Here is a 24,537-nt window from a genome sequence, read left to right on the forward strand (position 1 = left end):
ATATATATATATATATATATTTATAAATATTCTGCTGTTCGCCCTCTCTGCATTATTTAAAAAAATATCATTCGAACAAAGACAGAAAGGTGTCTCTGTCGATGCTAAGGAATGCGGTAGGCCGTGTTTAAAAAAAAAAAAAAAAAAAAATAACGTCTTTTGTGGGGGACAGCTAGCATTCGAGACCTCAACCAACAGGGGAGGGTTTTACCGAGTAACCTCTAGTGAAGGTGGTCTTAAGCTTCCTTTTGCTCTGACCTATGCATTTGGTAATGTCTCTTTCAATTTTTCAGAATGCCCGGGGCTACCTACGAATGTATGAACAAACAGCTTTGCCCTGACCTGACCCATGAAAGCCAGTAGAGTGAGGCTAACCTTAAGACTAAGAGCACGCGTCATGCTCAGGCTAACTTTATCCTTTGTCCTCTCCTGTCTTTGTATTGTTTTACTCAGTGAATCATCGAGAAGTGTTAACTGAGAACCCCAATCAGCAGTTGCAGTGCGCAAGCAACTTATGTAACAGTAAGTCTGAAATTTGACAGTTTTTTCGTTGATTTACTAGTATTCTTCCACTGTACTTCATCTTTTCCCAGTGTTTCACCACTTTGCCACCATCTACGAAAACCTGGCATAATCATATTTCTTTATGAAGTCTAGTGTAGGAAGAATTAATATTGCCTAGTGAAATTGCATAAGCTATTCCCGTGCAGTAAGTAGGAATTAGGGAAACTTAAGTGTTAGTATAGGTACAAGCAAGCCTTGAATCCTACCCCATTGTTTGGAGAGAAATAGCCTTGCTAGTACTAAAACTGCGTGCGATATCTACTATTACAGTCATTCATTGCGTCATATTTTCTTACGGAAGCAGGGAAAATTGACTGTCCAACGTTGGGGAAAGTTCATGTAATTTCCTCGCTATCACCACACATTCTTTCTTTGTCGGGACTAAGTGGGAATTAAAGGGGTTTGATGTAATCCATTTGTTACAGAGTATAATGTAGTTCCCAGCTGGCGACCTAATTCAATTAAGTAATTGTCTGTCTTTGAGGTTAACTTTAGCTTTAATTGACAGTTTACGTTTGTCATTGGTGAAGCAGGGCTACATTAATTACATTAATCAATTAATAAACTCATCAGCCAAAGCCCACACGTAACTATATATATATATATATATATATATATATATATATATATATATATATATATATATATAAATATATATATTTTATTTTACGGCTACTGGACGATGGGGACAGATCATCCTTGAAAGCTTCTAACCTCTGTGAATAAAATCTCCGTCAGGTATGATCCTGTTCAAATGAGGTCCTGTTATTTTGCATGTTTGTATGTATGTATATATATATGTATATATGTATGTATATATATATATATATATATATATATATATATATATATATATATATATATATATATCACGTTAAATTCCACTGTCAGCTGACTCTCTATCTCTCTCTCTTTCTGCGTGTGTGTGTGTGTGGCACTGTCAAAACCCAGTGGCAAAATCGACAAATAAAATACCCCAGTAACTCAGTATAAGTTATTGACAGCTCGCCAGCGAGCGGAAAAATGTGAATTAAACAATTACCCTAGGAACCGACAGTCTGGCAGTGGTACAAAAAAAAAAAAAGAAAAAAAAATTTGTTAGGCGAATATGACAGTTGTTTATTCGCCCTGACTGTCGTGTTGACACCGGGGCTATACAAGATTAAGAAAACGTATCCATAGTATTAACATGACTTTGCTACGGAGAGAGAGAGAGAGAGAGAGAGAGAGAGAGAGAGAGAGAGAGAGAGAGAGAGAGAGAGAGATTAATATAATAAATACTGCATCATTCACAAACTGTCATTTATGCATTTATTCATACATGTACCCCATAAAAACCCATTCCGAAAAAAATAGAGCATATAGAACACTTCACTTACAAAACTAAAATTTTTTTCTCTCTCATTCTCTTAAAAAGAGCTGAAGGCCAAAAGGAACACGCCCCAGAAATGAAGATAAACAAGCGGGGCCGTAAACAATTCCTCCTGAAACTAAAACAATTACGACATAATACCGCATGAAAGGTGGAAGGGGAGGGGGAGGGGGAGGAAGGGGGAGGGGATGGGTTAAAAGTTACAAAGACATAAACCTTAAAATGCCATCCCGGGCAGAGCAAACAAAATCCCTTTACGTCAAACCATTATAACGAGTGCGGGAGCTTAACCGTGTCAGGAAGGAAAAGTGGAAGTTTGAGAGAGAGAGAGAGAGAGAGAGAGAGAGAGAGAGAGAGAGAGAGAGAGAGAGAGAGTAAAATATATCAATAATATTAACATGACTTTACAGAGAGAGAGAGAGAGAGAGAGAGAGAGAGAGAGAGAGAAGAGAGAGAGAACATCCATATTATTAACACGACTTTCCTTCTGAGAGAGAGAGAGAGAGAGAGAGAGAGAGAGAGAGAGAGAGAGAGAGAGAGAGAGAGAGAGAGAACGTATCCATATTATTAACACGACTTTCCTTCTGAGAGATATATATATATATATATATATATATATATATATATATATATATATATATATATATATATATATATATATATATATAGAGAGAGAGAGAGAGAGAGAGAGAGAGAGAGAGAGAGAGAGAGAGAGAGAGAGAGAACGTGTGTGGGTGCAACCGTCTGTTTGTGTTTTATACATAAACCATCTTACCAGGGAAGACCACGCACAAACATGTATGTATTCGCTTGCGACTGTTACACATCGCATGCAAGACCAAACACAAACATTCATGCACAGCGTTGCACATTCAATGCAACACACACAAACATGTGATTGTTCGGGTCACAGGGAAAAACCACACAATAGCACAAACATAGAAATAATTGAATTCACGAAACATCACGCACATATACAAACAGATGTATCTGTTGCATGTAGATGTTTGTTGCATTACGTAAAAATCATATACACGTTAGATTTACGATTCCAAGATTTACGAAAAGTTACAAAAACTAAAGCGATCACAAACACAAGCAAATGCTTGCGCAGAAATGGCTCTTTGCGCTTTCAAGGATTGACAGAAGTGAAATGTACGTTCTGGGAAAAAATGCACAAACAAACGCAAGTAAACGCATTCACAAGCACAAGCAAATGCTGGTACAGAAATGACTATTTGCATGTTCTTGTAAATACGTCAAGTTAATGAGAACAACTGACAATCGTCTATATTATCACACGAGTGAAATAATCACAGCAAATAACTTACTTCCATAAAAACTACGAAATAAAAAATAAAAACAAAAAGAAAGGAAAGGAAAATAAAAACGAGAAAGGAAAAAGGAAAAGTTTGTGACAAGAAATGGAGTAGTTTCGGTACTTGAAAGCCCCGCTGCCTCTGAAGCTGTCAATAACAAGCGGTGGCTCACAGGAGATACATTGCATTCCCGTTTATCTCGAAAACAGTTTATGTTGTTATAGTCAGTTACGCTGTCATCCGTCTAAATTTACTCTCTCTCTCTCTCTCTCTCTCTCTCTCTCTCTCTCTCTCTCTCTCTCTCTCTCTCTCTCTCTCTCGTGCACGCGTACGTACCCGGACATGCAAGAACACACATGCATTTTATACATACATTTATACATTTATATAAATAATATATATATTTATATATATATATATATATATATATATATATATATATATATATATATATATATATATATATATATATATATATATATATATACATACATACATACATACACACATATATACACATATACATATAACGTTGATTTATATCTCTTAATAGCATTGAATAATTATATAGGTCTTATATATATATATATGGGCCATATATATACATATATGGCAAATTACAACATTCAATTGATTTATATCTTCTTAATTCATTGAATAATTGTGAGGTCTTAACCACTAACCTTGCATCAAGGCATAAATAATAGGGTTATTTTAAATAATCTCATTAAACTAATTCAAAACTGGCCTGTGAGAAATATGAAAGGTCAAAGGAAAAATTGGATTAGCAAAATCCAACAAAACTAGTCTCACCATAAAAACGGTTTCTTAAAGTGAGGTTATATTAAACTAGAGAAGTAGGCGACATCTGATGTAAACTGTTAATAAGTTAGGGAAGTAAGCAGCATCTGATGTAAACTGTCATCTTGAATCTTCATTCAATAACAAAACGGAATACAAAACCCAACAGTGTAAAAGTTGAAGAACCCAGTCAAAGGTACACATGGGAACTGCGATGGTTCGTCATGGCCATGTGCCTCATAACTTAGCTAAAATTGAGACGATCTAGAGTCATACGAAGAAACTAAACTGGAACCTGGAAAGACGACTGATGCAATGAATAAGAGACCGACAAAATGTTACAAAAGGTTAGGTAATCGACTTTAAAAGAATAACACAGCACGGGTTTATAAGATCAGACAGAGAATCGAAAAGTTGTCTAAAGAAGACTTTAGTCTTAGCATGAAATATATCCTGAATACAACTGGATACTGGCTAATGTATCAGTACAGTATATTCAGTAGCGAAAATTAACAGTTGAAGTCTTCAGTAACAAAATGTTTATCAATATCTTAATTTATTACTGGGTAACAGCGATAGTCAGTGGGTAATGATTTCCACGATTAGATTGGCCGTCGTTCAGTCCCGGGCCAGCTTCTCTCAGCATGCATTCCTACATAGACTAAGTTTGCAGAAAAGTGATAGTTTGGTCTTAGCGCCTTGACGATAAGTAACATCCATAAGGTCGGGGCTTACTGTCTACACCTCTTATATTACCGTAATTTTCAATTTAACGGGAACATCATAATAATAATAATAATAATAATAATAATAATAATAATAATAATAATAATAATAATAATAATAATAATAATAATTTGGCTGAAAAAATAAGTTACTGCTGAGAACATAATAAATAATAATAATAATAATAATAATAATAATAATAATAATAATAAAAAAAGACACTAATAATTAAAATAATGCTTCAGATCAGGTTGCCAGCCTCGTACGTACACAGAAGAGAGGGTTAGTATTTTGCCAGCGGTAATTCTAGGTAAATTGCATTAAGGGAAAAAGACCTCAAAAATATTATGCAGCTCAGAAACTTGGGCCATAAGGGTGACGGGGGAAGAAGACCTTCCGGAGAGAAATAAAAGGGCATATTTATACGCAAGTTTTGAATAACAACCAAAGGACGAACGTGGAATAATGTCGTGGAGAAAAAGAGAATGGGAGTCTGGGAGTTATGAAAGCAGTATATACACACTTTTATAAACATGTATTTCAATATTATCACTAATGTTCTTACTGTTATTCATAATGTGAACACGTTCATTTCAACATATCAAAATTAACATTACTTCATATATTCAAATTTCTAAATAATATATTATTGTAATGAGGGAAAAATAAAAACAGAGCTGGGTTTGTTTGAATTCATGGTACATATAAGCTTAAATTCACACAGTTTTACTCAGAGAGAGAGAGAGAGAGAGAGAGAGAGAGAGAGAGAGAGAGAGAGAGAGAGAGAGAGAGAGAGAGAGAGAGAGAGAGAGAGACTGTATGGTGCTGAGACTTGACCATGAAGAAGCAAGTGACCTCACTACAGGCAATATCTCCTGCCATGAGCACAGAACAGAGGATAAATGAATTCATTTAATGTATTTTGCCTAATATTTGTTCACTAGGACAATTTTCACCTTTCTGATTTTGATGAATGAAGTTAAAGGCTGAAAATTGGTAAAATTTTTTGGAATCTCCTGTTATCATTTATCAGTATGAGAAGTGTAAAACATACGTAACCGACTAAATGGCATTCGACCTTGACCATAAAAATCGCAAACATTTATAGATCCAACCCCCTAAAATGTCTTGACGCATTCCTTTCAATGTACTAATCTCACCTGGCCTAACAGCTTGGCTTTTAATATATCTTTCTTTCAATAATCGCTTTCCCAGCATTAAATTTCTCTCATTTAGTCCCCAATTGTATTTTCCATCTATTAAATGCTAACTTCTTTTACTTACAAACAATCAACCTATAACCGAACACTTACTTAAATGTGGGAACTTATCAGTCAACTAGAAACATTTTTCCAAGCTATTTTCTCTATCTACACATTCCTTCCCAGGAAGCTGTAACTTCCAATACGCAAGAATCTAATTTAGCGTTATTATCATCTCGAGACTAATAACGGACCTTTCACGTGTAATAGGAACTCCACTTTCAAGGCACGAGCCAATTTGGTCTTTGAGCGTAGCAGAAAAATATGTCTCGAAGAAACAGAAAATTTCCGATAAAAGGCTTCACATTAAATGATACCAAACCATTTAGGCACCTGATATCTGTAAAAACACTTGATGTCTTCCTGAAAACTACTCTAAACATTATACATTTTTAAACATTTCCAGATATTATTAACATTATACATCCTATTAAATGATAATATTCTATAAAATTAATATCAATTATGAATGTAGTAATTCCATTTACTCACCTCCCGATGCTAAGCACATTCTTACTGTAATTAAGAGATTATTACGCCTGTAAAATGGAAAGAACAGCAGAAGAGACATGGAGAAACACGATAATAAGAAAATATACATTATCTGGTACCCTGAAATAACGAATCCGTAATGAATAGTTAGATCAACTTTCATTGTCATGGCATTACAGGGGCGGCCTGAAAGACCTCTGTATTTCATTCCTGTCTGAGTTCAGGAGAGTAACAAATTATATACTCCAAGGTAGTATTTATAGACTTATTTGGGTGGTCAAGATTGATGGAGCTCAAATGAGATAAGTGTCTACAATAAACAATTACCTTGAAACCAATTAGAAAGATTACTTTCAAATAAACTCGTACATCATAAAAACGTATTACCAATTGGTTCTCAAAGAGCACTCGATTGGCATTTCATGAAACAAAGAGTTAAAAATTACATCTGTTCAAATTTCTGCATCTGAAAAAGAGAAACTCCAAACAGAGAAGAAGGGGGTGGGTGGGTAACACCACGCCACACCACGCATACGTAAATGACATCAAGCCAGAGTGGATCCATAGCATAAGTCTTGACTTTCATGTCAGAACAGTTAGAGAGTGTCTCTCTATTTAGATAAAGGTAAAGTGTCCCTTCAGTACCTAAGATAAAATAAATAATTGCAAATCCTGAATTACGAGCCCAAACATGTCTATGGATGGTTATAACTTAAAAATTGAAAACCGTCTGCGTGTCGCGATACAAATACGGACACGGAGACGGAGATATATCAGTTAAAAACAAATAAACCTGATTAAGGCTCACGCGCAGAATGAGGGTAAATCTACGTATTTACTTATGAATGGCTGCCCTAAGTAACATCCCGAGAGGAGAACACGTACCTCCGATTGTTTTTCTCTCTCTCAAAGACGTCATCAACTTGAAATACTTATGTACAGCTAACATGCAACATTAACACAAAATATGACCACAAGGGATAACATGCTCTTTCACGAGAAAAAATAGTAATTATATGGATTGTTGGTCATTCAAGATGCGGCAAGGCTAATAAAACATGTCATGTGTTCTATATTTCATTCTGTCTTCATTTCCTCCTATAAAGGCCAGCTAACACGACCTGTGTGTGTTTACCTTTTAGATATAAGCTGATAATAATTCCCAGATTATTTTTTGGGAAGGATAAATCCCGATTTAAATGGGACGGATTAGTCTCCCACGGGAGAAGAGATAAAAATAAAATATGCTGGTAATATTACACACTAAAATGCGACCGCTGGGTATTCAATAAATTACTGGACTTAGATCCACGACACTTTTACGTCCGAAATTGCTCAAAATAAAACAAACAAATAATTACAAGGGAGACTTGAGACACACATTAGGCTGCCAATATGCTTTTGACATGTGAATTTTCTGGGCAAGGTTTGATTAATATTCTTCCATCTTAAATACACACTCATCAGATATAAAACTCCACTGATTTACTGAGTAAATAAAAAATGAACATGGCAACTAAATATTATTAATTTTATGTTTGAGCTCATCTACCAATTCACATATAAAAAATATATTGCATAAATATGACAGCACTATATTGTACGCTGGGTAAGCGGAGCCAAGCTATTGGTAGAGAAAAAAAAATTTAACAGTTACAGGGTGGTGAATCCAGCACCACTGTTTTATTTTATTACTATAATTTTTTCTTTATTTTTTAGCGAATGACTAACATCCATATCACCTGCGCCAATAACATAGCATTAGCATGAAGCAAGCTCTGAGGTGGGGAATGGTTCACCACTGTGGCGAGATTAAAAAAGGAGAGGGAGGGGGAGAGGACGGGGAATAATAAGCATAGGAAAGGAGGAGAATTTGGGGAGGAAAAATAACAGGAAGAAGGAGAAGGCATACAACCTAGAGGCAAAGGACAAGTATGAGTGCGATAAGAAATGAATGTAAACTTTGCACACACCTGCCTGAACTCCGGTTTCCGAGAAATAATTGAAAATTCCTTTCTGTCTGAAGTTTACAGACTTATATTTTCGTGGGTCCAATTGATTTTACTTCGCGTTTTCTATTTTTGTCAATTTTTTCATGGCGCTATTCAATCATAACTACGGGAGAATTTTAAAGGAGGTCATCGTTCGTCAATAACAAAAAAACGAAAAAAAAACAGGAAAGGTTGAAGGTGTAAAGGGCCTTTAAAATTTCCCAAACGCGTAATAAATAACAAGAAATAAATAGGAATAAATGAGGATGGGTTCAAAGCAATAAATGAGTTTTTTTCCAGTCAGTGTGATGTACTCCGGAGGAACTGATAGATGTTGCTGAAGTTGAAGCCATTGGTGGCAATTGAATATGGACGCTAGAATTACTAAAGAATGACTGGAACTGTACTAAAATATGTTTAGAGTTACTAAAATACGTTTAGACTGACAAAAGGATACTTCTGCAATAAATGTTTAGGAAGTGACACAAGCAAATACGACAAAAGTGTCTTTGGAGTTACTGACAGATCCTCTTCAGGATATCATAGAACGAGCTATTTGGTGATAAAATAGTTAGCTGTCAAATGTTGCTTTAGACAGAGATGACAGACTTAACCAGCTTAAAGATTAATACTCTTGGAATGATTCTGACATGGAATACGATTTGAGTTTGACAAGCAATGTCTCCCGGCGTGGCCAATGATTTAATTTGCTGCCACTCAGTAATAAATTTTCAAAGAATATGGAATATTTTTGGGATAGCTACAAAATATATTTATGATAGACAGTGAATTTATCGTAACGCTGCAAATTTGTTTATTTTTAAGTGACTAACGAAAATATACAGTCACTGAATGGTTTCACTACATGAGATATATTTTACAGTAAATATGTAGATCTGAATCACTGAAGAAACTTTCACATGAACAACTAAAACATTTAAAAACTGTTGCTGGAAACACAGACTAAAACGCTCTGAAATACAAGACTTACTGCGTTATTAATTACTAGGTACTGGAATGACGGAGAAATAAATAATTACGAGATGACCAAAAATGTATCAACGGGTCACTGAGTACTGGCTGTAGAGCGTTCATGAAGGTGCAGGAGTTCGACATTACTCAATACGAGATATATTATGATGCTTTCGTGTTCCTGACGTCACAACTGATGAACTGGATATTTTAATTAATGTATAATGAGTCTGATATCTTAATTAATGCATACTGTTTAAGGTCCTGGATAAAACGAAAGGAGAATGCATTGCCTCCGATACGAAAGTTAAGCAGTTTGTTTGCAGATAATCAGGATTTTAACTTGAAAATGAGAAACATATATATATATATATATATATATATATATATATATATATATATATTTATTTATATATATATATATATTATATATATATATACATACATATATAATGTTTATATATACACAACACACACATATATATATATATATATATATATTCATATATAAAAGATAATTAAGTAATACTACGTTAACCATTGCTATAAAATGAATTTAGAATCTTAGTTCGCAAAGTTTATGGAAACTTAAGTTTTTCAACGTCTGTAAATTCAACCTGATCCTTTACCAATTCAAGTCTCAGACTAGGAAAAGCTGTGGAATACCGAGAGGGGAATAATGACCTGAGAAGGGGATAAGGACCTCCCAAAGGTTGAGAACCATCAAAGGTTTAAACTAGAAAAGTAAAATAAAGTTATATAGGAACTCTCAGTCATTTGTAGCAATGCTTGCCACATGAAGTTATACTGTCAGGTCCTTTGTAACTTGCATTTATTTATTAATTTTTAATTTTCAGATGCAGCAAAGAGATATGTTTTTTTTTCAGTTTTTTTCACCAAGGAAAGATGACTCCACATCAGATCTAGAAGCAATGTTTCATTTCTTGAATCTATATTTTAGCAATTCCCTTAACCATTTGACATTTGTTAATCGCCACAGCTTTGTTTGGCAAATACATATCCATTACGTTAAGACAAAAGATTAGTTGGTTTATTACTAGAAAAAGGTAATATACCACTTATACATAAAAGGTCCTCTGGACATGACTATAGTATATCTAAACTCCCAGCGAAAGATTAACAACGTGGACCCCAATGAAAACGGAAAACAATAAATACAATATTATAATTATTTTGCCTCTCAATATATAGCCTCAGAGAGAGAGAGAGAGAGAGAGAGAGAGAGAGAGAGAGAGAGAGAGAGAGAGAGAGAGAGAGAGAGAGAGAGACATATATATCCATGCAAGGGTCATGGGGAACGGGAAAAGCATGAAGGGGGCATTACTCTAAGCCAGGAGTCAAAGCAAAAGGATTTAGAGGAACTAGCGAAAAGGTTACAGGTGAGAGAGAGAGAGAGAGAGAGAGAGAGAGAGAGAGATGATTAGGGAGAATAAGCCCAGGGTGAGGAGAGCTAGAGGGAATTTTCATTGACTCTCAAGCCCCATCATTTCCCATGACATGGTTGAGAGAGAGAGAGAGAGAGAGAGAGAGAGAGAGAGAGAAGGTGGGTGACAGAGGAAAAAAATGCGTAGAGAACAGGTGAAGAGGAAAGCTGGATGGAATTTTCAGTGAATCTCTCGCCCCATCGTTTCCCACGAAGATGGTTAGAGAGAGAGAGAGAGAGAGAGAGAGAGAGATAATCAGGGAGGAGAAGAAGGAAGCAAGGGTGAGATAAAAAAAAAAAGCATGCAAACACACAAACGAACAAACACGCAAACACAACACAACACTTGAGGCAACCTTACATGGAGCGGCCATGGTGGTGGTGAAGGGTGGGAGTAGGCGACACGGGGGGTGGTGGTGAGGAGGAGGAGGAGGAGGGGTGGTGTACCACCCGTGCAGTTGCTGCTGGTGTTGGTGGTGGAGGGCTGCTGCTGTAGGAGGAAGGTGAGGCTGCTGCTGCTGTTGCTGCTGCTGCTGTGGGGGCCTCACGCTGCTGTTGCCGCCCACACCACTGCCCGCCCACCCGTGGCCACTGCCCGCAGCACCCCACCCGGACCACCACACCGTCACGGTCAATCCGAACTCGGGTACAAATGCCCACTAAACACTGACAGCTGAGAAACGGGGGGGAGGGAGGGGCCAACACCTATGGGTAGAGATAAAGGAGGGAGACGAAAAAAGGAAAAAATGAAACGAAATGATAACGAAAAACGTAACGAATTTCGAGAATTCTGACTGAGAATTACATATATGTAACGAAATAATAAAAAATTATTTTCCGAGACTTATTCAATCAGCAGTGACTATTTTTTCAATATCTATCACTCATGCAAATCGCACTGCACTCAAGTAAAATAATGATTTAAAAACCAAAAGGAAAGAAAAACGTTTACGGTGATAACGTTTGCTTATTCCCAGCAGACGTCAGCGGGAGAAACGTTTGAACGAGAAGGAACGTACGGGAACCGAACAGGTACACAATCTTCAGGCTTAGGTCAGGTCCGAAACTTGCTGACGACTTGTATTTCAAAACGTTCTACTTAACGATATTCACTAAAATGCGAATCTACACAAAGATATAAAATTACTCTCTACGAGAAGTGGTGAATCTGCCGTGCTTATTAGATTACCTTATGTATACTGCGTATTATTTATAATATATATAAATAGATCAAGGGGAAAATGGGATTACTGTGCTACTGTACATCAAAACGAAAAGGTGCTTCTAATTTACACCTTTTTTCAGAAATCGAAAATACGAACCGAAAAATATATATATATGTGTGATACTGATGTCGATTACGTTTAGATATATACGTTGAATACACTATAGATGCATTTATATATATAATATAGACTAAAATGGCAAAACTACAAAAAATTATGCCTATAAAATGTAGGTATACAGTACTGAAGGTATGGGGCTTGTTGAGATGGCTATGCTAAAGAATGCCAAAAGAAATGAGTCTATTTTAATCAGTTACTGCACTGCAAGACGTAAAATCGTGTGGTTTGCCTGGATTCAGTGCTTCCAGGAAAGTTCCAGCGCTGGAATAATGAACGCTACTTACAAAAGGAAAAACCTTACGTGAAACACTTCCAGCGATGGTAGTTTCGTGAGGAATATATGAAACGGGCTCGCGTCAGGCGTAAAAATATAGATCTAGGATGTATATACTTAATTCGTTATATATTTCTTGCCTCTTCGGAACTATGTCATTGCACGAATTTTCAGTATTAAGTGGCTTTAAGTGATGAAAAATAAAATAAAAAAAAATTAAATCAAATCCATACGACAGGTACAAAAAATAATATTTTCTCGAAGACTAGAATTAAAAAACGAGATCAAAAGAAACAGCAAATAGTCAATAATCTAAAATAACGTTAGATGCAAGAACACAAACACAGAACACAAAAATAACAACAATGATAATAAAAACAAATACTTCAGTGAAAGCTCAAAAAAAAAAAGGGGGCGGGGAGAACTTTACGAAGATACAAAAACAATAATAATAAGAGACAAAGATCCACAACAATAGAAAATGGGGAACAGTAGTAAGAGAAAAACAGATGCAACACCGATAATGAAAAAACACAGGGCTAGAGCTGCAGCACAAATGTCAAGTAGGCAGGAGGAGGCAGCTGTAGTGGCAGGAGACACCAGGAGAGAACTGGAGATGGGGATGAGGGCAGGTGTTAGGGAAGGCAGCTGCAGACAGAGAGGGCAGGTGGGCAACACAGATGCAACACTGGACACGTCACCACCTAAGCACCACATTCCACAGCTACATACCTGCAGGGAGAAGAGAATAAACACGTTAGTTATACAGGTAACCTTGGCTAGGCAACTTATTCCTATCCTGATCAAATTAATTTACTTAGAACAATCATTTCAGTTGACCAGTAGATTTCAAATTCATGTTCTTATAAGAGATATGTCTGATAGTAGTTTCAAAAGTATTTCTAAAACCAACACAATGACAGATTATGACATAATGAAGGTTGCAGTCATGGTGTCAAAGACTACAAAAAATATATGTTCACTTGCAAGAAAAAGAATCATAATTAAAAGACTAGCAATTCACTTGCCTCATTCACTTCACCCCCCGAAACCCAAACGTCCCAGGCTACTCCGACCTCCCGCTACCAACCTCCCTCGCCCTAGAGCAGTTCTAATGAAACACTGTTATTTTAAAATTCCCCTCGCTGACAAACGAAGCCTTAAGATACATATCTTTATACAACATTTTCTGCTCAAAATGACTTTTCTCTCATTTCCCAAAATATTTGCATAAACTCGTGCTACATCCTATATATATATATATATATATATATATATATATATATATATATATATATATATATATATATATATATATATATATATATATATATATATATGTGTGTGTGTGTGTGTGTGTGTGTGTATGTATGTATGTATGTATGTATATCCAGTGGGTAAGAGGCCTTTGAATTTCAGTTCATAATTATTGTCAACTTTAAAGGATTACTTTCGATCATTAAAGCTTCAGAGATCACCTTTTGATGACAGAAGACCTTTTGAATTTCAATTAAGGCACTAACCAAAACGTTTTGGTTAGTACAATAAGAATGCCCGTACATTATGAATAATAATAATAATAATAATAATAATAATAATAATAATAATAATAATAATAATAATAATAACAACAACAACTGCTAAGAAATTCAGTGTCGGGATTAAACTGCTGAATAATAAAAATCCACAATATATACTATTTATTTACACAATTATGGATACCACTAACCAGAAAATGGCAATAACATTAGCTGACCAGGAGATAATAAATAACCACTATGCATAACGTTCCAAATAAATCGAACGTCCTTCGGTTCAATCGTAGGAGGAAGAGAAAGGCCTTGAAGTTGCCCATCACAGACATGTCAATAAAGTGTGGGCCTACTAACCGGAGAAGAGGGAATTTCATAAGCGATTGTAACGGCTGATGACAACTTATCTATTTGAAATGCTGTTCATAAGTTGGAATTTGACTAAGTACATTATCACAAAGACAATTCTATGGGCACAAGATAGTCCTGGATGTCAAATAATAACAAAATTTGAATTCTTTGCGACTGGCGTCTATACTTATTCATTTCCTTAACTATAATTTCTATTGGCATTCTAGTTACAGCCTGGTCCTGTGCTTTCCATAAAAGAATATTATCTACGATGAAAATATGAAATTTTTTACACTTTAATAGTATGAAAAATGTACATATTTTCATTTCATCTAAGTAAAATTCCGAGACTTCTTCAGGTAAAAAGTGACAAATTTTTTGGGAACACTTTTAAAGAAAATGCTGGATTTCTTTTTTTTTTTTCTTTGTAATACTAAGCGTGGCTGACGATATAACGATGGCACAATATTTCTATAGGCATTTTTTATTTTCTAATTTTACTCTCTAGGGGAACCAAAGAATCACTTATCGATCTGAAGTAAAAGCCAAGAAATATACAAGAACATTTGATTCTGTAGTCGTTTGGGGAAAATTCTATACCTCCAGAATTTCTTATCCTTAAGTTAGGAGACCTTCTTTTACCACCTAAGTTCAAGTTTAAAAATCAAGATTTGAAGTCCAGGATAATTTGGCTGTCAGATCATTGACCCTCAGACTTCGACTACACTTGATGTAATTTAAGTACCAAGAGCCTCTGGGATTACATTAATGCAGTGAATTTCTGTTACCCAGAAATTAACGTTCCATCTAGGCGCAGGTCAGTAAGGCGGACGACTAAAAAAATATTATACACCTTAATTTTAAATTAGCACAAACAGAAGGACAGGCAGACAGACAGACAGACAGACAGACAGAAGGTAAGACCGTACACTACACGTACCAACACCCCCCACCCCCTCCCCTCTCCTTAATCACGAAGCGAGTTACGCGTATGAGTTTTGATTACAGGATCATAAAACGTTGCATTAGTTAATCATCCTTGCTTTGCCGAGCCTCACTCGGCATTTTCAATTTGCCGGCCTTCATTCGCGTCGGCGTAATGAAATGTAATTTATAAAGAATTACACTCAATTACATTTCAGACGTGCAATTGCACCCCTTTTGTTTATGCTCGTCTGCGATTAAAACTTACGGCGACGGACAGAGAGAGAGAGAGAGAGAGAGAGAGAGAGAGAGAGAGGCATTTGAAATATAATTGAAATATAAAAGAACTGAATCCAGAGAGAGAGAGAGAGAGAGAGAGAGAGAGAGAGAGAGAGGGCATCTGAAATATAATTGAAATATAAAACAACTGAATCCAGAGAGAGAGAGAGAGAGGAGAGAGAGAAAGAGAAAGCGGGGCATTTGAAATATAAAAGAACTGAATCCAGAACAAAAGTAAATTACCCTAGCACTCTTCTTTTAGTTTTTTTTTTAAGCTGCAGATATGAATGCATCTTTACGACCCCACAGACCAGACGTAACTATCCCGTCGGCATTCGCATAATTCTTGTCGCACACCGAACCTAGGGCTGAAATGCATGGACTTGCAGACACGCGAGCGCAAATAAATGACATTTGACGTAGCTGTCTACGAGGTGTTCAAAGGAACAACGGCACGGCATGACGAAATCATCATAATACACAGCATGAACATGACACATTCGCTCTACATTCCAAAATACAAACATCAAGACGATGATGACGTCCATATAATGTGCGCTCTCTCTCTCTCTCTCTCTCTCTCTCTCTCTCTCTCTCTCTCTCTCTCTCTCTCTCTCTCTCTCGTGCTCTTATGTGTCATGACATACGCAGACCTGAATGGATGTTGGTTACGACCTACTTTTTTCCTTTTTATTTTATTTTTTTAGTCTTTTACATAAGTCATTCGTATATATTGCATAAAACATTCTCTATTTCTTATTCTGTTTCTTTCTCTCTGATTTTTTTTTTTTTTTTTTGACCTGTGATTTGGCTGGGAACCGTGATAATTACAATTATGGATAGATATAACTGCTAAAACTGTCGACTCGCGTAACTTTCCTGCTGCAAAGCATACACATTTACAAAGCATTTTATAAATAAGTACACATATAAACACCTTTACGCAAATACAAACATTAAAATTACAAATGCCTATGTATGTATGTATATATATATATATATATAATTTGTATGTGTGTGAAGTAAGTGTGAATATGAACACTAACGTACACAAATACATTCTAGATATGCCACACCCTGAGAGAGAGAGAGAGAGAGAATGATAAAAATAAGGAACAAAACCTACAGACCATAACAACGCATGTGGCTGTTGCTACAAAAACGAGAAAAAGATGGAGAGAGAGAGAGAGAGAGAGAGAGAGAGAGAGAGAGAGAGAGAGAGAGAGAGAGAGAGAGCAATTTAAATGTAGAACGGAGTTGGAGAACGGCTAGGGAACTGATGTTAAGGGATATGCAGAGAAAGAGGACTCCCAAGAAAGCAGTAAAAGTGGAGCATATGAAACTACGCAAGGCGATGATGACATGTCAGGATATTCCGGAGCATGTGCAAGCATACACACACAAAAGACAGGGCGACTTATGTGGAAACTGATGGCGAAAATAGAACACTCGAGGAATTTGCCACACAAAAGAGAAAGAGCATTATGGAGGGGAGATCGTTCAAAGCTAATAAAGTATAGCAAGGATAAATGCATGGTTAATTTAATAAATGAATAATGTGATATTGTCATAAAATAATCGTTATCATTTTAGGGAGGAAAGCGTTGAACACAAACATAAAAATTCAGGAAACACGGGAAAAATAAATGCACAAAAGAGAAAGCATTACGGAGAGGAGATCGTTCAAAGCTAATAAAGTATTTTAAGAATAAATAAATAAAATAAATATACAATTTGATATTGACATAAAATAATCTTTTTCATTTAAGGGAAAGCGTTCAACACAAGCAAAAAATTCAGAAAATGGGGAAAAATAAAAACACAAAAATAAAATACGCATTCAATGCAACATTTTCATCAATTAATTATTTTAATTTAAGGGACAGCCTTCAACTAAAAAAATTAAGAAAACTGGGGAAATTATGGTGTAAAGATATAAAAGAAAATATGAGCTTCATAAAAATGAGAATTACAATCTTCACAGAATTTATCTTTGTCTAGACCATCTAGCGATTCTGTTCCTAGTTTATATATTTGTCTGTTTCCGTGTAACTGTGTAAATATTGAGTTGTCCACCGAATATAACCACATTATATAATAATAAATAAATTAATAAATATATATTTATATATGTGTACGTGTGCGTGTCCATACATACATACAGAGAGAGAGAGAGAGAGAGAGAGAGAGAGAGAGAGAGAGAGAGAGAGAGAACTTGTCTGTTCCACTACCCTTAATTCACACGAAAGCATACGGACATAAAACACATTTACAAAACACGTTAGATTCAGGGGAGCGCCAGAATCCTCCCCATGTCATAAAAAGGAAATCCAGCCAAAAAAATAAGCACCAATATTCACACACTAAGAAAAAAAACGCACCAGCTATGCCAAAAAAAAAAAAAAAAAAAAAAAAGTTTCTTTCATGCAAGTTTTTTCATTCCCTTTGTCGGGTTGGGGCAGGCTAAGTACAAAAATAAGCAACTGGCATCGAATTTTTTTACTTTGTTAGATGACGATTCTGGCAGAAAAAGTTTGCCTAAAAACTCGAAACCTAATCTCATATATATATATATATATATATATATATATATATATATATATATATATATATATATATATATATATATATATATATATATATATATATATATATATATATATATATATATATATATATATATACTATATGTGTGTGTATCTATACACACATATTATTATTATTATTATTATTATTATTATTATTATTATTATTATTATTATTATTATTATTATTAACTTGATATTTGTCTTGCATACCAGCTTCTCCTAATTTCCCTGCCATGGTTAACTTTTCAATGCATCCACCATCCATACACCTTACCTAATCTGTGTCACCTTTTCTTATTAAACAAACCGACAACTATTCCTGTACCTAGAACGTCAAAATTCAACTAACTGAACTTTTCATAATACCAAAAATGCCAGTATCGCTAGATGCTTTCCTGGAAATAATCAACCTGTTATTTATTTTGTACCTCTTGGAAAGACATTTCCTCATTCTCGACATTATATCTGCTCTATTAAATGTTATATCACAATATCGTGCGTAACTGTATTAACTCTTGCATCACCCTCGTACAGTGCACACAATTGTACCGGTTCTTACATCATTACAGTGTAATGTACACAAACCTAAAATTACTAAGGCCTGGACTATTTTGCCCTAATAACTGTTTTACAGACATAAAACCGCGTTTCTCATCTCTTAAATAATATTAAAGCCTTTATAATACGTAGTATCTGTCACCAGTAACAAAGCTAGAGAGGCACTCTTCGCATGACTCTACTCTTCGGACGAAAATATTTCCTGTGCTCACGATAAAGGCACAATAAAAAGTTAACAAATACTGTAATTATTCGCAAAAGCTCACCTATCTAAAGTGTTCCTCGGCACTTATTTTCACGCGTTATCAGAATATCCATATTCAGCGCTCAACCATCCCTTTACCAGCGTTGCGCTCTGGAGGTTGATTTTATTTATCACTTCTAAATCTTTCTAAAAGTATAAATCTAATTTATGAGATCATTGGAATAATACCAAAATCAACTACACGAGGTGATGACAGAAAATGTCACAAAGTGTTCCGAGAAACGTTCTCTGTCTTTTGTTCTTGTAAGTGACAAGTGTCAGTGTTGATCAAGTCGTTCATCTGCGCCAGTTAGCAGGCTCTTCTTATCTTAACGGTTTCTAAGCAGTTTATTACACAGGACCTGTCATGCCTCATTTGTTTGTCTTGACACCTGCAAACGCTATAGGACTCATAAACATGAAAATTTTTGCTCTGAGGTTTATTTAACAGAAGTAATGCAAACACTGGAAATTAATCGCTATGAGAGACAACGGCTGTTTTTCTTTGTGAACGAATTAATGTTAAATTCTAACCGAACTCAAACCACACTTCTGTAGCTGAGAGACCATGACTATATTCCATTAATAAAAAAAAATTGTAAAAAATACAAAACGACAATAATCCTAACTACAACACCTTTTTCAACCTAATTACGACCCGGTTCAAGACTTGGGTTACCCATCAACAAGGATATTCAGATCCACATAAAACGAAAGGTAAAACTAGTCTGCTATTAAATTAGGAATCGCGTTCCCGAATTCTACGAAAGCAAAGCAAAGGCTTTATGACAGTAATTTACTAATTATCGCCCACCAATGAAGGAGTATACCCGAGTAAAGTATGTATGTTTTAATTTTGAAGAATGTGAGCATTATATATATATATATATATATATATATATATATATATATATATATATATATATGAATGTATACATAAATGCACTGAAAAAAGATATATGCTTATACACAACAGTCTTGCGTATTTTAGATAAATGACCCATTAACAATGAACGACTTGTGTATTTTAGTGTTTAAGAGAGAAGAGAGAGAGAGAGAGAGAGAGAGAGAGAGTCGATGGATCTCCATATAATCTGTATAACGGAACCACGAAACGCTGACTCGGGACATGAAACACGACGGTGGACCTTTTCGATTCTTTCCTCATCCCATCCCACTCTGTAAACATCCCCCTCCCACGCCCCCTATCACTCCCTAAAAATCCCCCCATCCCTCCCACTGCCCAAGTTCCCTCACCCCAACTTCCAGGCACCCAAGCCCCACCCAAGCATTCAACGGGAAATGATAATTGATATTTGATTTCCCCGAGATCATTTGTACCTGCTGGGGGGGTCAGAAGGAGGAGGAACAGGAACAGGACCAGGAGCAGGAGCACTAGCCTCAAACAAGGAGCATAAAACAAGCGCCTTCCCTCCAGTCTTTTTCCTTCCGGAATCGCCCATCAAACCCGGACGGGATGACGTTGATGACCAGTCATTTCCGTCATTAATGAGAGGTGGCAAATAATGGAAGGCGGGACCAAAAGAGGAGAAGAAGAAGAGAGGGAAGAAGCGAAGGAGGATGAGAAAGAACATATCAAGAGAAGAGACAAAGATGAAAAAGATGGGGAGGAGGGGGTTGAGAAAGCTACGAGGAGGTGGAGGAGGAGGAGTTGGAGGGGGTGGAGGAGGAGGAGGGGGAGAGGGAGGAGGGAAGCCAGGGCTATTCAAAACACCGAGAGCGCTTCGAGGGACGCGAGGCAGGAATGATTGATTCGCGTGGACCACGAGTCAAAGAGTCTCAAAGACATGCAATCAAATGTTCTGATTAACGTAATTGCTTATCGGTAATTATAACGAGAGTCGATCGGCAGATCACAAGGAAACCAACCCCTTTTCCTAATTAACAGGAGGAATGACGTCATTGTTGAACTTCAGGGCGGGCCAATCCAAACAAAAGATTAAAAAGACAGTGAGGAAGATTTCAGACCATTCTTTCAAAACGACGATTGGAATTTTGACAGCACGAGACCGTAACAAGAATAAAAAAATTAGTCTTAATGTACCCTTTCTGCCGTCAAATTACCATCAACGTAAATACACAGATACTAGGTCATTAGAAACATACCACGTAAAAATTACGTCTGAGTATACGTCTGGATAGATTTAGACCAGCAAGTATTGCAGGTGTACAACAGATGCTTTCCGAGCAAAACAAAGCCTTGTAGGGGCATAAACAAAACAAACATCTGGTGTTCTAAGAGAAACAAAAACACGACTGTAATGTCGGAAATAACGAACACTGTAATACCGAATGACAGACGATGTTTGTTGTTTAATTCTTAGCTATTTGTACAAGACGGAGAGAGATTGGATTACCAGCAAATAACAATGCTAGAGGGAATGAAATAGCAAGTTTCACACGTCAGACGCATCTGTCAGAATCCAATTTAAATAGAGGAAAATATCCCTGAATTTCAAAATATTAATGACAAAGATTGCATCACACAAACGTAAATATTTTATAGAAGGATAACCATAATTACACTATACATAGATTTTCCAACACAGAAAGGTAAAAAATGAAAAATGGGGTCACTTAAAAGGGCGGGGTCATAAACGACAGGAAGGCTAAATTGAAACTTTATTCCTCGTTTAGCTAAACCATATGATCAACAATGAACTTCCCAGACTGAGGTAAAAAAAAAGGAAAAGAAAATTATAATATATATATATATATATATATATATATATATATATATATATATATATATATATATATATATATATATATACACATATACAGTATATATATATATATGAATATTTATCATATCACGTGACATTTTATATACGCAAACATTAAACTACAAATTTCACTTAATGTCCAATTCGCTCTACCTCGTAAAATAATATACCAAAGGGGAATTATAACTGATAAGTGACAATTACCCGATGTACTCGATGCACCGACGGTAACTATCTCTGAATTAAGTGACGAGTGTTTTCCATATATATATATGTATGCGTGCGTGTACGTGTGTAAACTTTACTGCATACATACGCATACAAACATACATAATTTTTTATGTATTTAAGTCACATACTCTTTCATTAACACGAAAAACTTGACCATGCCAGAAAGGAATACGGCTTATGTAGACTGAAATATAAGGGAATTTTGTGAAATGAAAATAACTTTTCATTAAAGCGAAACAGACCCGTATAGTCGACCTCCTGACATTTAGTCTCAAGCAGGCAAGGGATATTTTCCGAATTTTTGCAGTTATCAAAAATAATAATAATAATAATAATAATAATAATAATAATAATAATAATAATAATAATAAAAAATAAATAAATGCATAAATAAATAAATAAAAAATAAATAAAAAATAGCCCTTAACCCCTATACATACCCATACATAATTTACCCGGTTTTACAAGAGAATATTCACTATAAGAGTCACATATAATAAAAAAGAAGAATAAAAGAGAATTTACAACAAAACTTTCATTCAGAAAAACGGGTGGGGTACAAGGGTAGTTGGGGGCGGGGCCTAAAGGAAGTCGAATTAATCTCTTCTAATTCACGCTTCCAAATTCTCTCTCTCTCTCTCTCTCTCTCTCTCTCTCTCTCTCTCTCTCTCTCTCTCTCTCTCTCTCTCTTCTCTCCCTCGCCATTTTCAAGCCAAATCTCTGCTTCGTTCCTCTATTTCTTCAATAAGTCGTTTCTCATGGTTTTTTATCATCGTTTTCTTCCCATCCCTTTCACTCTCGTCATCTCTCTCTCTCGCTCTCTCTTTTTTCCACATACTTTTCGCGATATTTTCTGCTCCCTCCCTGTGACTTCCAGCCTTTTTATTCCTTTTTCCTCTTTGCTTCATTTCGCCGTAAATTTTCTCCTTCCTCGGTTGCCTTTCACTCTCGCTCTGGAACCTCATCCATTCTGAACTTTCCTCTCTCTCTCTCTCTCTCTCTCTCTCTCTCTCTCTCTCTCTCTCTCTCTCTCTCTCTCTTTCTCTGTTACTCACTCGGCCTTACACGTTCCATTCATCTTTAGCCCTGAATTTTACCTTCCTGCAAAATCTGCTTTTACTTAAAATGGCATTTGATCAGGTCTCATCAGAAGCATTTGGAATGAGCAATAGTCATTAAAAACGGCTCTTCATGCTGTTATTGTATCAAGCATGCAGAAGGGACCCAGTTTAAGTAATCAATACAAAAACTGGACATATGACAACGCGGATATCGAATAATTCTGATATATGTGAAAATAGTGATGAAGTTCGAAGAACAACACTCTACACAAACATAGATGCAGACGCAGATGCATACACACACACACACATAATACATACATATATATATATATATATATATATATATATATATATATATATATATATATATGTGTGTGTGTGTGTGTGTGTGTGTGTGTGTGTGTGTGTAAAAATAAAAACAGATTAAATTGTACATCTAATTCATATCTATACAATATATATACAGAGTAATTGCATGAAAATGTTTGTTGAAATATTCCTAAATACAAAAATAAGATATCGTTTTCATCGCCCCAGTGCAAGGATCAGACTGATATCCTTTTACCCTGATTGAAGGCCCCTGCGTTTGCCTGGTGCCAAAAAATCACAATAATGATAATTAACAAGTTTTCAATGGGAATGCATAAACGTAAATTGATCCGCATTTTAAATTATATACATTTGTGTCTACATGTATGTGTATACATAATTATAATTTAGAAAACAATCCAATTATACACATGCATGTCCATATGCATATTCATATATAACTTTAATTTAGAAAACAATCCAACTGTATGCTTATCTGTCCATATGCATATGTATACAAGACTATATTTTAAAAAACAATCCAATAATAGACATATAAATCCATAAGCATATATATACATAATCTATTACTTTACAAAATAAAGAAAAAGATTGACGTATGCTAACGTGAAACAAACACACACACACACACAAACAGACACACTCACACAAACAAAAGTCGACGTTGCCATTCCGGAGGGAATTAAATAAGGCCTGAATATAAAATAGAATATATGTAAAATATATCCTCGAAAGGAGGAATGAAAACTGAAAATTGTGAATGGTTGAAGAGCAGAGGGATTTGGAGAGGGGATTTTGGGCCTTCTCTCAACGAGCCTCGGAAACTATGATATGAATACTAAATGGCCCAAACACTTCGAAGGCTGGGCAGAAGGTACACTAAGTGTTCTCTCTCTCTCTCTCTCTCTCTCTCTCTCTCTCTCTCTCTCTCTCTCTCTCTCTCTCTCTCTCTCTCTCAGTCTACAAAAGTAAGACGTATTTCTTATCACGAAATTTTTTTAAGAACTGGAATAAGCATGACTAGAAAGTAATTGAGATCACAAAACATTTATTTAAATAAACTGATAATTTTAATAACTGGTAGGGAAGCATCTAAAAGAAAAAGTTCTCCTGTGAACAGAGGAAG

At 35.6% G+C, this 24,537-nt stretch overlaps 1 protein-coding gene across 4 annotated transcripts in view; it reads right to left on the reverse strand.

Annotated features, from left to right (window-relative positions):
• Camta (Calmodulin-binding transcription activator) overlaps positions 1 to 24,537 on the reverse strand; it is a 1,022,478-nt gene that overhangs the window by 329,091 nt on the left and 668,850 nt on the right. The window contains exon 2 of one of the 4 annotated variants that reach the window (XM_067116407.1): positions 11,300 to 13,295. The exons of the other annotated variants lie outside the window; for them this stretch is intronic. Within the exon in view, the coding sequence (XP_066972508.1) occupies positions 11,300 to 11,317 (18 nt within the window). The 5' untranslated portion in view covers positions 11,318 to 13,295. The remainder of the gene's footprint in view (positions 1 to 11,299; positions 13,296 to 24,537) is intronic. 4 annotated transcript variants of the gene reach the window in all.

This window comes from Macrobrachium rosenbergii, chromosome 14 (genome assembly GCF_040412425.1).
Source record: "Macrobrachium rosenbergii isolate ZJJX-2024 chromosome 14, ASM4041242v1, whole genome shotgun sequence".
NCBI classification, from domain to species: domain Eukaryota; kingdom Metazoa; phylum Arthropoda; class Malacostraca; order Decapoda; family Palaemonidae; genus Macrobrachium; species Macrobrachium rosenbergii.